Source organism: Lagenorhynchus albirostris, chromosome 17, assembly GCF_949774975.1.
Source record: "Lagenorhynchus albirostris chromosome 17, mLagAlb1.1, whole genome shotgun sequence".
In the NCBI taxonomy this organism is placed as follows: domain Eukaryota; kingdom Metazoa; phylum Chordata; class Mammalia; order Artiodactyla; family Delphinidae; genus Lagenorhynchus; species Lagenorhynchus albirostris.
In genome coordinates this window covers 53,891,721-53,906,380 of record NC_083111.1, presented here as the reverse complement: position 1 = coordinate 53,906,380, position 14,660 = coordinate 53,891,721, and the positions used below count along the sequence as shown (strand labels likewise).

The 14,660-nt window shown below is 39.0% G+C and overlaps 1 protein-coding gene across 1 annotated transcript in view; it reads right to left on the bottom strand.

The window, feature by feature from the left end:
• Nucleotides 1–602: 602 nt before the first annotated feature.
• The window catches only part of TRHR (thyrotropin releasing hormone receptor), a 40,383-nt gene continuing 26,325 nt past the window's right edge, over nucleotides 603–14,660 (bottom strand). Inside the window, exon 2 of the mRNA XM_060128160.1 lies at nucleotides 603–1,010. Coding sequence (XP_059984143.1) covers nucleotides 603–1,010 — 408 coding nt within the window. The remainder of the gene's footprint in view (nucleotides 1,011–14,660) is intronic.

Genomic DNA, 14,660 nt, shown 5'->3' with positions numbered 1-14,660 from the left:
GACTCACCATCTACACTTTGTAAGATATAAAAATCAACTCAGAATTTTATAAGCGTTATGACTTTTTTTTCATATGGTGAATATATTTGTCTGAAATCTCATTTTTACTCCTCAAATTTTTTTTCTATTTTCCCCTGTAGTTTCAAATATTCATGAAACTAGCACTGTATTTTATTAAAATGAAATGCTAAATGAAAACATTAAAAATTTTCATGTTGCCAAATTACCACATGTATAAATAATTTGGGAGGGGTGAGAAAATACATTTGATAAAGTTATTTTGAATAAGGTAAACTGATGTCTAGATTTTATCTAAACTTCACAGCCCCAGAAAATGAAGTCTCAAATTAAATGGAAAATTTCCACCATTTGGGTCTTCCAGAGATCTGCTCAGTTTTTCTATGATATACATTTTCTTGATACGAGAAGGAAGCTGTGAATCACTCTAATGGGTTAAAGTGTCTTGGGGCAGTAGGTTAGAGCACTGGTGAGGACTTTATCTGCTCTGTCCTCACATACCAGTATTGGCTGTTTCCTCTCTTGGGTTGATAACTGCACAGATTCTAATTTTCTTTATCATCCATTTTCTTCTACTTCATGAATCAACTTTGGCTAATGGTTATTTCAGAAGCCAAGCAGGTGTCATCAAAAGACACTTTCGTGGCAGACAAGTAAGTGTCAGTGACAGTGATGTCATCAAGCTCTGTGCTGAAATGATCTGACTCCTTGATGACGCTGTAATTGAGGGCCACACTGTAGTTAGCCGGCTTCTCCACCGGCTTCTGCTTACAGTTGCAGAGCTTTCTGAAGGCTGCACGGAATTTCTGGGACATGAGATTGTAAATCACTGGGTTGATGGCACTGTTGAGATAAATGCAAATTCTGCAAAAGAGCAAGAACCAATTTTCTTGGAAAGGGCTGGAGAGAAATGAGTTGACAACCACAAGAGTTCTGTAGGGCATCCATAAAAGGGCAAACAGAATGACAACCACTGCCAGCATCTTGGTGACCTGTGGAGAAACAGAAATGCAAAGCAAACACAAATTAAAACAAAACAGAACCGAAACATGAAAATAAAATGACTCCGCCTCTGCCCTCCTCCAGCATTTGGTTCCCAAGATGTAGTCTGAGACAAGGACTTAAGTGTAGGCAGTTTACAGTATTTGGGAGATGAACCCAGGAAGCAGGATTAAAGGCATAGAAGAGAGTGTGAGAGAGGAGGAAAAGCCAAAATACGGTGTGTTTTTGAGACAACTCCCACTGCGGGCAACTGTGGATCAAGTAATGCGTTTCGGGATCATCTGTCCAGAGACAGGGAAGCTGAGGCATTTATCTACTGGCTGCCATCTCCCCTTTGTTGAGAGGTGCCTTAGGGGCTTTAAATGCATGGTACTTCCAAGTTTCACCTACCTGGAAACTCCTAGGGGCTTTAGACAGAACCTTGAGGCAGAGAAGAGGAGAGACAGTCAGGGGACATTGGATACCTGTAGTGCAGTGTTCTCAGCAAGCAGGAACCATCCACAATAGCCATGAAATCATGGCTGAAACCACAGTCTGTCTCAGAGGATGTGACCCAGGGCACCAAAAGTGTCTGCGGTGAACACTAGGACACCTAGGGTCTAATTCCATCTTTACTCACCTTTCCTTCAACAGCAACACTTTACATATTTTAAAATAAGTTTTTAGTATCTATAGTCTCTTACAGAGTTTGACAAATTTCAGCTTCCTCAGCCCAGACTTTCTAGATGTTCTGAACTTGAAAACTACTGCAAATAGAAGGAACTGATACTTCCTCTTTCATCCTTCCCAACCTCTCAGCTGTTTTCCTAAAGCCCTCTCCACCAGCCTCTATCTTGTTCTGGCATTGAGAGAGATCCTGTTTTTACACAGGGCTTTTAAAAGTTCTTTAGTGTAGACATAAGGATTCCACAGCTAGATACTCTGTCATTAGTATCTACTATAAATTCAGCTCCTTGTACTTAATCCTGATAATAGAATCCATCTTGCTCTCCTGTGTTAGAATACCTTCCGTTCCCCTCCTAGCACTCCTTCTGATACTGGGGCTCTGTCCTACCCTTAACCATATCCTGTCCACCCCAGGAACTCCCCATGAATCCCACATCGTGGGGGTAATGCTACCCTCTTGCTGTTATTCTATAGTAACTGCCTTCTTCCGTGGCTCATATCATTTGCTGTAAGACTTCTCACTTAGGGACACACAGAGCCTTTATCGTTTTTTGAACCACTACTATCTTTTTTTGAACAACTCCTACAACTTCTTTGCAATGGCACCTATGAGCTGTCTATCCACCTACTCTCAAGCTACTGTGTTTGCTCTTCTTCCAGGGCCATTTGATCACTTTCTTGAAGTCCTTCCTACCCTCTAAGGATGTGCCCCACGCCCTCCAGCTCTACCTCACTCACCGTTCCCTGAGTGACCACCGTTCATTGTCCTTCTGACTCACCGCATGTAGGATAATTACATTTTATATTTGGCTTACTGGGGTAGCGAAGTTGTTCAGTGGGAAGATATGATTTTCACATTGGTTCATATAATACCAAGTAAAACATTTCAGAGATTCTTGACTTCTTTCAGAGATAAAGAGGACCTATTCAGACAAGAGGTTAATGGAAGCCTGCTTTTTCAAAGCTGACTTTTAAGATTATGAGTAAATACTTTAATTGATCCTAGGAAACTAAAGGCTTAATTCAGTGATAAATAGTCTTGAGCTTTGGAAGGAGCCATAGTAATTATCATCTTCATCGTCATCATCATCACTCACATCCCTGCCTGATGCCACTGCCTCGTACTCCAGGTTCTCTGATATCAGGTCACTGCTTCACATTTACCAACATCCTCTCACTCCTTGCCAAGGACTAAGCATCTTATATTTGAGCCCCTGGTTTGATTTAAAATTGGATTGCTAGCATCACATTTGAGTCTTTATAATGGCCCATCATAAAGATATGTAAACATAATCTTATTTAATGCTTTTAATAACTCCGTGTGTAAGCTAGTATTGGTTCCTTTTTGCCTATGAAGAAATTGAGGTTTAGAGGATATATGTGATTTGTCTAAAGACACATGGCTAGTAAGTGACAGCCATGATTCGAGCTAAGTCTGCTTAAGCCAAAGCCCATGCTCTTTCCTTTATACTTTGCTCTCCCTGTGAAAGTCTTTTGCATTTTCATTAATGATATTTCTACCATGTTACTCCCACATGGTTGCCAAAAACATTTAATCTATTCTAAGTATAATTTCAACATACCTATTGCCGCTTAATTTCTGAACTTAAAGGTTGAATTTTATCTGTTTATTTTCCCCTACTATTTTCAGATGAAACACTGAATTCACATATAATATCTACCTCTTTTAAATTAATGTAAGGGGGCAACTTTCATTGTCTCAAAGAAAAGCAATCTGTTTCTAGGTTAGTATCTCTGCCATGCGCTTCCACAGGCCCCCATGCATACATTGGCATCACTCCCCAAACTTTTTATTGCAATGAGTTATATTTGTGCACCTGTCCAATAGATGGTGAGCTTCTTCAGGACATGAGTAAAGTTTATTCATTTCTCTTTCCTCAGGTATTTAATACAGCATGTGACATAAGATAGCCCTCAATTAATGTTGAATAAATTCAGGCATGGAAAGAATTATTTCAAAATATGTAATCATGATCCTTTTCTTTTTTTTTTTTCATTCAGTGAACATTTATTAAGCACTTGCCATATCCTAGGGACTTTTCTAGATGTTGGGGATTCGAACAGTAAGGCTCTCTCCTCTTTTCATGTTGCTTATATCAATGCATTGTGAAGTCACTGACTTTATACATTAAAAATAAGCAGACTGTGATATATGCCTTGTGATATATATGAGTCCAGGGTTCTGAGGAAGGATTAACTTTCTCCACCTGCAGAGAAGGGGAGGCTTCATGAACCTGGTTCCCTTGGAGCTGACCCCTCTCCTGGAGGAGACACCATTCCTCGAGTATTCCTTTTCTGGGTTTTTAATACTCCAACATATTGTTAGAGGATTTTTGCAAACACTTAATTTTTTAATATTAAAAAATCCCTTTTAAATAGAAATTGGTTAATTAGTAAAATGAGTCCTTAATATACTTCAGCTTTTTGTTTGAAATATACATTTTTTAAAGGTTAAGGAGATGTTAAAATAAAACAAATGCAGTGATGTTTCTAAGACTGTCCCGGAGGAACATATGTCTCCAGTGGGATAATAGAGAATACATTCAATCTCACTCATAATTATTTTTAGTTAATTCCAAATATCTTTGATTGAGCTTAATCACTTTCTAAAATGTTCCCAAGTTTTTGGTGTGGCCATAGCTTGGATTTTAATAGTTCTTAATACAGGAGCAAATACCTAGAAAGGAAATGTCCTAGAGATTGTCTTCCATACCCAATTAATTTCACTGTTGGTTGCTGAAGTTTTATTTCTGTTGTGGTTCCAAATAAGTGACAAAAATGCAAATTTGAAAATATCGTTGGGCCATTGTTTTTAGGCATTGACATTTTTACTGGGGAAGTGCACAGGATACAAAATGAGTTGAAAGATTGCTTATTTACAGACGCCTCTGCCCCAGGACCTAAAGGTCTTTGAGAAACAGCATGAAACAATCTTCAGGGGAAAATGATCTTACCATATATATATGTATATAACCATATATTTTTGATTGGGAAGGAATTAATTTACTCATTTACTCTAGGAGATTCATTGGCATTCCTACTGTGTACCAGTCAATGTCCTGGCTGTTGAGGATTCGACAGTGACCCAGAGACACATTGCCAATAGCTTCATGTATCTTATAATCTGATACAATGTGACAAATGCTAGGACGGGAAAGTTTTGGTTCTATGAGAGCCCCCGATCTGGACTTGAGGTTGAGGACTGGTGAGTGAGGATTTGGTCTCAGTGGTAGTTAAGCCGAAGTCTGAAGATAAGGAGAGGCAGGACAAGTGTTACTGCAGAGACTGGGTGTGTGTGACAGTCTGGAGGCATGAGATAGTGGGGCATAGCATGAAGACCAGAAGTAATTTAGTGTGCAAGTTCTGCAGACCATGGAAAGAAGTGGAGCGATCTCTTTTCTCTAGGAAGCTTGTGGAAATCATAACAAAATCCATCATTTTCTGTGGGGTGCTTGGCATTCCTTCTGCTAGGACAGAAGGGGAGATGCAGCTGCCAAAGGGGATGTAGAGTGTTGAGTCCTAAAAGGGTCAGCTCCATGCAGCTAAAAAGTCAACGAAGAAGTAGGCAGCCATTTTTGCAGAGTATATTGAGGGCAAGGAAAAGAGGTCATAAAAATCAGTTGATTAAAACATAGTGTTCAGCTGGAGAAACTGCTTACAGGGATGGCTGAGAAGAGCAGGGTGGGAACAGGAGGGTCTAAGGTGGGCAGGCCCCGTCCTTGGCCACCATGGTGAAGGGTTATCTTTTTCGTGAGTATCAGCTGGAAACTTTAGAATCAAGCCCTACTATATATATTTTACTCTTTATGATATTGAATTATGTGGAATAAGTGCCATATAGTTCTCACAAGGGAGTTTAATTCAGTCCTCAAAACATCATTTTGTAATCTATGAAATCTCTAGATAAAGACCCTATTCAAGGATTTCTTTTCTTCCTTTAAAGTTTTTTTTAAAAAAGACATGAACTGGGTAGAAGTCTATCTGACCGTTAAGGTTGAGATTACACTTCCCTGAGTGGACACAAGCTCAGCTTTGCATACGTGTGCTGTCAGTAAAAAACCAGAGGCGAACTAGTTTCTCTATTCTAGGCTGCTGAGGAACCTCGTTTTACTAACTACTATCTCTAGTACTAGTACTACGACTTTTACTACAAGTTCTAAAACTATTAGCTAACATTTGTATATAACCTTTAAAAAGATAGTGTTAGATTTATAGAAAAGTTGCAAAGTTAATACAGAGAGTTTCCAAATACCCTACACCAAAGTCTCCCTATCACTAAGAACTTACGCTAGTATGGTGCATTTCTTTGTCACAATTAATGACTATTCTTACACAGAATTAGTTAACTCCATACTTTATTCAGATTTCATTAGTTTTTCTCTAGTGCCCTTTTTCTGTTCCAGGATCCTATCCAGGATACCACATTATATTTAGTCATTACATCGTCTCAGGTTCCTCTGGGCTGTGACAGTTTCTCTAACTTTCCTTACGTTTGATGGTCTTGATAGTTTTGAGGAGAACTGGTTAGGCATTTTATAGAATGTCTTTCAACTTGAGTTTGGATGATGTTTTCCTCATGGTTACAATGAAGTTATGGACTTTTTGGAGGAAGGCCACAGAGGTGAACTGCCATTTTCAACACAACATATCAGGGGCGCAGGATATCAACTTGACTTATGACTAATGATGTTAACCTTGTACATTGCTTTATTGAGATATAATTTACATATAATTAAGTTCACCCACTTAAAGTGTTCAATTCAGGTGTTTTTAGTATATCCACAGAGCTGTGCAACCATTACCACAATCTAATTTTAGGACATTTTCATCATCCTGAATAGAAACCCTATACCCATGAGCAGTCACTGTTCACCTTCCCCAGCCCTAGGCAACCACTAATGTACTTTATGTTTCCATAGATTTGCCTATCTGAATATCTCATATAATTGGGATCATGCAGTCTTTTGTGTATGACTAGTGTCTTTCACTTAGTGTAATGTTTTTAACGTTCATCCATGTCGCGGCTTATATCAGTACTTCATTTCTTTTAATTGCTGAATAACATTCCATCCTATGTATATACCACATTTTATTTATCCACTCATTTGGGTGGTTTCCACTTTTTGCCTATAATGATTAATACTGTTATGAACATTGGTGTACAAGTTTTTGTGTGCATGTATGTTTTTATTTTTCTTGGGTCTATAAGTAAGAGTGGAATTGCCAGGTTGCATATTGCTTTTTAAGTTACAAAGTATTCAAGAATATTAAACATTTAATATTTGATGTAATTCTGAAATAATTCTGATAATTATTACAATGATGCCTAGTAAAAAGTACTAACTGATTTTACAGATCAGGACTCAAGAAAGATAAAGAGTAAAAGACAAAACTAAAATAGTTGGGACAACCCTCTTAGGCTACTCTTGTAACTTGGAGAACAACTACAAGACAGAATAGCATGAATAAGAGGAAATGAGTAGTTTTGGAGAAAAGCATTATTTATTTATACAAATAAAAACTTTAATTTATCAGGCAAGCCTGTTTAGAGTGGGTTCAAGAGAAGATGGGAAAAGTGGATAGTGATTATAAACATATCTTTTGAGTTTTTCTGGGAAAAGCAGTAGAAAAGCAGAAGGGCTGCCAGAGGGGGATGAAGAGTCTATTTTTCTAAAGATGAGAGCCATCACAGCATGTTTGTTTGCTTAGGGAACAATCCCCATAGACAGGGGAAACCCTATGATCCAGGAGAAAGAGAAAGAAGACAATTGGAAGAACTATGTTCTTGAATAGGGAACAGTGTCCAGTGCCCAAGTGGTGTGGTTGGCCTCTTCTCAAGTGCAGACACAAAATTACTTTTTCAATATCTGCTTTTCTTTTCTTTTCTTTTTTTGTTCTTAGCCACACTTGATCTAAGCAATCAAGATAATCTGGGAGAAAATGCCACTTTCTTGTCAATACCCTGAATCCTGAATGGAGTCCTGATAGCAGTTAATTGTTTAATTCCTTGGAATTAACAAAGTACTTTCATTGTCCTTAAACCATCTTCTGTTCATGTCCCAGTGAGATCTGTAGGACAGGTGTTATTATTCCCATCTCATTGATGAATGGAAACAGCTCAGAGAAGCAGAGAAATAAGGTCATAAAGCTCACATATAAATAGCAAAGCTAGTTATTAAACTAAGGTCTGTCAACTCTAAGTCTAGTTTTCTTTCTAGATAATTATAAAAATCAACATATATGGGAAGCTAAAGCCTTCAAATTTGCTGTAACATATATGCAATGGAATATTACTCAGTCATGAGAAAGAATGAAATAATGCCATTTGCAGCAACATGGATGGACCTAGATATTGTCATAGTGAGTGAAGTAAGTCAGACACAGAAAGACAAATATATGATATCACTTATATGTGGAATCTAAAAAAAATGGTACAAATGAAATTATTTATAAAACAGAAATAGATTCATAGATGTAAAAAAACAAACAAACATGGTTACTGGGGGGATGTGGGGGGGAGGGATAAATTGGGAGATTGGGATTGACATATACACACTACTATACATAAAATAGATAATTAATAAGGACCTACTGTATAGCACAGTGAACTCAGTACTTGGTAATGACCTATATGGGAAAAGAATGTAAAAAAGAGTGGATGTATGTATATGTATAATTGATTCACTTTGCTGTACAGCAGAAACTAACACAACATTGTGAATCAACTATACTCCAATAAAAAAATGTTTTTGAAGTATTTGGAAAGGATAACATTATCGGCAGGAATCATTGGTAGCCCTGGAATCACATATGATTTTTTGCCCCAAATTGGAGCATTACATTTAGAAAGTACTGATTAGGGAGAAGAAAATTGTCGTATGAAGGCAAATAGGAATCCTTCATACCAATTTCCTAGGGAAAAAACAAACAAAATTTAAAATGTGAAAGTAATAAAATAGAATAAAAAATAAAACGGAAGAAAAAAATAAAATGGAAACTTCTTTTTTGGGTTACAGCTCAGTTAATAGTATGCCATTTATGAGAATCTGCTTACATAGAACATGAGGACATTTTGATTAATTATCAGAGATTGGTTTATTAGTCTGCCTAGGAGGTCATGGAGAATGGTTGATACCTCAGTACTCTGGGAAATTTAGTTGGCATTCTTCTACTGATTCAGAAAAAAAAAATTGAGTTTTGATTCTATGTATGATTCAGAAAAAACCCTGTGCCTGGTCATGGGTCCTGCTATTATCTGGACATTCTCCCCTGGGAGATAAATGCTGTGGCATAGTCCTTTTGTGTGTTAGTGAGGGACAAAGTGCAGTGGGCATAGAAGGAGCTGGAATTGGTGTCCAGCATCTTGGTTTCACAATCCACCTCTGAGTTCTGAGGAGATTGGGCAGGTCACATGACTTACGTCTGAACCTCATATTCCGAGCCAGTAAATACACAATCTGGATTCCTCTCAAAAGCCTCTCCAGTTTGAACATTCTGAGAAAATTGAACTTATATGTTATTAATAGTAACACAATATTCAGACATGTTTGTGATCTTTTTCACATAATGGGATTTTGTTATTTGGGGATTATAAGGCCAGGCAAAGGGAAATAACACCAGGAACATATGTATCCCTCAAGATGCTGATGAACTATAGGAAGAGATTCAGTTCCCAATCACAGTGATTGTTGGTAATCATCTTAATTGCTGCATTCAGAAAGGTGATGCAGTTTCTTGAAGTGTTGAAGACATTACTAGAATTTATATTAATTTCCTGTGGCTATCTAAGAACACAGTGCATCTCTAGACCCAGGACCCTGGTTTCCAGACCAACTATTATTTCTTTTTTAAAGTTCATTATAGGGCTTCCCTGGTGGCACAGTGGTCAAGAATCCGCCTGCCAATGCAGCGGACACGGTTTGAGCCCTGGTCCGGGAAGATCCCACATGCCGCTGAGCAACTAAGCCCGAGCGCCACAACTACTGAGCCTGTGCTTAGAGCCCACGAGCCACAATTACTGAGCCCACATGCCACAACTGAAGCCTGCGTGCCTAGAGCCCGTGCTCTGCAACAAGAGAAGCCACCACAATGAGAAGCCCACACACTGCAACGAAGAGTAGCCCCTGCTCGCTGCAATTAGAGAAAGCCCGCGTGCAGCAATGAAGACCCAATGCAGCCAAAAATAAAATTAAAAAAAATAAAGTTCATTATAACTGAAATATTGTTGAAGACACGGAGTTATAGAAAGATATAGAGGTATCACTTTGAGAAGAAAGCAAATAATTAAATCCTTTTTTAGGGGTACTGTCAATTTAAAAACTGAATTTATAGAAGATTTAAAAAGAATAGCCAGACAAAAATTACTTAATAAAATGTACCAAGGCCCATGCAAACCTTTGGCTGTCATTTAGGGGCAGAATATCTAAATTTCAGGGCAATCTGAAAAAGCTTTCTTAGAACTAAAAAGGCAAAGCCATATTACAGGAAGTGACAACCACATCAGTAAATGTACTGAAAGAATATTTACCACTTTTTTTTGCGCAGGCCCAGTGGCCACAGCTCACGGGCCCAGCCGCTCCGCGGCATGTGGGATCCTCCCGGACTGGGGCACGAACCCGTGTCCTCTGCATCGGCAGGCGGACTCTTACCACTTTTATGAGTGATCATCAAGAGCATCTTAGGCTAACTTCAGTTTGTAAAGAGGCTCTTTATCAATATTGGATCCCACATTCTAGAATGCTAAAGCTCTGTTTTTGGCTTCATGAACGAAGTAAATGAACAACTAACTTTTGTAGGATTGCATAACAGGCTGGGAGAAGGCCTTTGTACGCATGCCTGTGATATAATAAGTGGTCAATTAACAGCTGAATTATTATTGAGTAAATACTTATTTTTTGCAAACGTTAAAATGTAATTGTGGAGGTCTGTGTGGGTGCAGGGCTCTTTAAATTAGCGAAGTGCTCTAGTTCTTGCACTTCTGACTGGAATGTCCCCATTTTCAGAAGTGTACATCCTTCTGGACACAGTTTGTTGGTTAATGGATATAAAAGTTAGCCTTTAGGGCTTCCCTGGTGGCTCAGTGGTTGAGAATCTGCCTGCCAATGCAGGGGACACGGGTTCGAGCCCTGGTCTGGGAGGATCCCACGTGCCACGGAGCAACTAGGCCCGTGAGCCACAACTACTGAGCCTGTGCGTCTGGAGCTTGTGCTCCGCAACAAGAGAGGCCGCGACAGTGAGAGGCCCGCGCACCGCGATGAAGAGTGGCCCCCACTCGCCGCAACTGGAGAAAGCCCTCGCACAGAAACGAAGACCCGACACAGCCAAAAATAATAAATAAATTAATTAATTAAAAAAAAAAGTTAGCCTTTAATCTTCTAATGCCACTTTTTGAAGGGTGACAATACATTCTGTGGTTGGAGACTATCCACGTTCTCCTGCATTGCTGCATATTAGCAAAGTGTTCTGTTACCGGGAATATTTTGCTCTCAGATGGCCTATGATCAATGTGATCGATGTCCTCTTGCATTTTGTTACATCAGTTGAGCCAACTGAAGGAAAAACTTGACTAGACAATTATATAAATCTGAATTTAGCCAAGCTTCTACACTGATTGGGGTGCTCTGGAATTTTCCACTTCCAGCTTGTTCTGCTTTGTTCTGACTTAGTATCTGCACAGGCAGTTTAAAAAAGACAGTTATAATCAATGTGGGGTGCTTCATATCCTGGTGTGAGATCATTGACGGGATTTAAAAATTAATGATGGGGCCAGAAAAGGCCTTGGAATCAACTCAAAGTCAGTTAAAGTATAATAAAAGTGAATAAAGGCTGAGTGGTGACTCATGGTGGAGAGACTGTGGACTGTCATATCCTGTGTTGTGGATTACTTATAGATTTCTTCACAAGAAGCCACACAGGGATGCTAATGCATGGGTTCTTGACTCCACCTGTCAAGTACTATATCTAAATGTTCTATTCAGAATAGCCATTCTGGCAAGAATTCTGAAGTGTTTTCTGGGCTCCGCTCTGATTAAAAAAGTCCATAAAAATGTTAGCAGAGGTTCACAGTAGAGAAACTGTGGTTGTATTTGGTGATGCTGAGGAAGGAGAAGTAGTGATTAAGTGAAAAAAATGGTGATACAAGATTTTTCAAGTATAAATTTGTAAGTGTGGTATATCCAGTGAAATTGAAAAAAAAAATTTTCACAATTCTAGGGGTGTTGAGGAAGGTGGACTTGTCCAGCAGATCTGTTTCTTGAGTGAGGCGATGTGGGGACAGAAACCTGGACTCTGTGTCTCAGGGGGGCTTCGTGTACCAGTAGAGCCACAAGTGGCCACTGCTGTTGGTAAGATACAAGAGCACAGATGAGAGCTGAAGTAACAGGGTGGCATATTTCTGTGCAGAAGACGATGTGACCCTTCTGTTGTGACACGTCCAGGTTTCCAGAATAATCACTGAGCGTCACCGAAAATACCAAGTGTGAGTCACTTCCTGTGGGAAACGGGCAGAGCTCTGCACCCACCTCTGATGTGGGATGAACCCTCAACTTGTACTTTCTTTCAAGAGCAAAGACAGGCAGAGGCACAGACACATGAAGCGTTAGAAAAAGTGATGGAATGTTGAGCTGTCCCCGTTAGTAGAGCTAGGGTTCAGGGTAAAATTACACCAACACCTCTCAGGGTAAGAGAGACCCTGAGTGGCCGGCCGTAAGCCTCACTTTCTGAGAATCTCTGAGAATCTGTGTCAGATGGGGACTGTGCAGTATTTCTTAACATGTTTCAATCTAGAATGAAGAAAACTGGATGAAAATGAAAGGTATTCCAATCTAGCAATGGGAATTGGTAGATGAAGGAGAGAAAGAGAATTAAGATTTATGAAATACTTACTATGTACCAGACAATGTGCTTGGCATTTTCTTCATGATAGCTCTACTTTATCTGCATTTTACAAAGGGTAAGACTGATGCTGAGAAATGTCATACGTTAAGGAATAAAGTCACAGTTTAAAAACATGTATAAACATGTATATTTGACTCCAAAGTCTCCTTATCCTCCTTACTATAATACCTTGAATTTGGGGAAGAAATACTTTTTTCCTGAAGTTTGCAAAACCAAAAAGAAAAAAAAAACCCATAAAACGTGCTGCTTAAAGGTTGGAATTGATGAAGGCTGTATGTGCAGGGGAGCAGGGAGGATGAAAAACTAATTCTTAAGGGAACCTTCCTACACTGTTGGTAGGATTGTAAATTGGTGAAGCCATTATGGAAAACAGTACAGAGGTTCCTCAAAAAAATAAAAATAGAGTTACCATACAATCCAGCAATCCCAGAAAAGACGAAAACTCTAATTCCAAAAGATACATGCACCCCACTGATCATAGCAGCGCTATTTACAATAGCCAAGACAATGGAAGCAACCTAAATGTGCAATGACAGATGATTGGATAAAGAAGATGTGTTATATATACACAATGGAATACTAATCAGCCATAAAAAAGGATGAAATAATGCCATTTGCAGGAACATGGATGGACCTAGAGATTATCATACTAAGTGAAGTAAGCCAGACAGAGAAAGACAAACACCATGTGTATCACTTACATGTGGAATCTAAAATATGATACAAATGAACTTATTGACAAAACAGAAATAGACTCACAGACATAAAAAGCAAATTTTATGGTTACCAAAGGGGGAAGGGGTGGGGAGGGATAAATTAGGAGTTTGGGATTAGCAGATACAAACTACTATATATAACATAGATAAAGAACAAGGTTCTACTGTATAGCACAGGGAACTATATTCAATATCTTGTAATAAACCATAATGGAATAGAATATGAAAAAGAATATATATATATATTTATCAGAATCACTTTGCTGTACACCAGAACTAACACAACATTGTAAATTACTTCAATTTTTACTCCAATTAAAAAAAAGGGCCGAGATGATGTTAAAAAAAAAAAAGAAAGCCTCATTCTTAGTTCAACACAGTGTTTATGTCTCAGCACCTAACAAAGATATTCCCATTCACACTGCAATACTAAGTCCGGACAGAACATATTTTTGGAATGTTTCTGATTTCAAGTTCTTCTGCTAAGAGTAGAAAGTAGCTGTGTGCTAGGTAACATGTGCAGCTGGACTTGAGGATTAGATGCAAAACTTGCTGCAACGCTAGCAACTACTGTAGGGTGGAGGTTTCGGTACTGGTTACAGAGACTGATTATTGTGCATGATGAAAGGCTGGCTTCCTTCCTGTGGCTTGGATGTTTTCTTGTTCACAGGAGGAGAATATTTGGAAACATGCTGGGAAGGGAAAAACTCAGCTGGCATACCTGGGATTCAAATTATAATAACATCTCAATTTAGAAAATGAAATGTCAGTCTGAATTCTTTCATGAGCCACGCTGGAACAATGTTGCCGTGGGTTGAATGTCCTATTTAGTCTTTTCTGAGTGTTCGCTCTTCCAGGTAAATTATTGGAGAATGGCTAAGCATGTGGAAAAACTTGTCTTAATAAGTCTTCCTTTGGTTTCCTTACCTTTGTACCTAGGGTATGTTTAGTTCCTTTGATCATTTTTCTCATTGGAATGAGACCTTAGAAATTCTGAATGAGGCATCTTGGCTGGCTCTGAGCTGGGAATCCGGTTACTGGCTATCACACATCTATGAAGATACTGATCCTTTCTGAGGGAGCTATTTCCCAATCTCATCTCTCCCTTGTGCTTCTCTGGCCTCTTAGGGGAGACACTGTAGACTGTAATACAGACAAGTGATCCCTCAGCTGCTCACCCACCAGGGGATGGGAAATCAATGAGAATATTTTAAGATGTAGAATATGAATGATGGAGGGGAAGGGAGGTAATCTCTAAATAGCAGTAAAGCTCTCAGGGCTGCCAAACTTTTAGTGGGCATTTAGTTGTCTTGCTTCTAAAGGTCTTGGACAAAGTCCCTT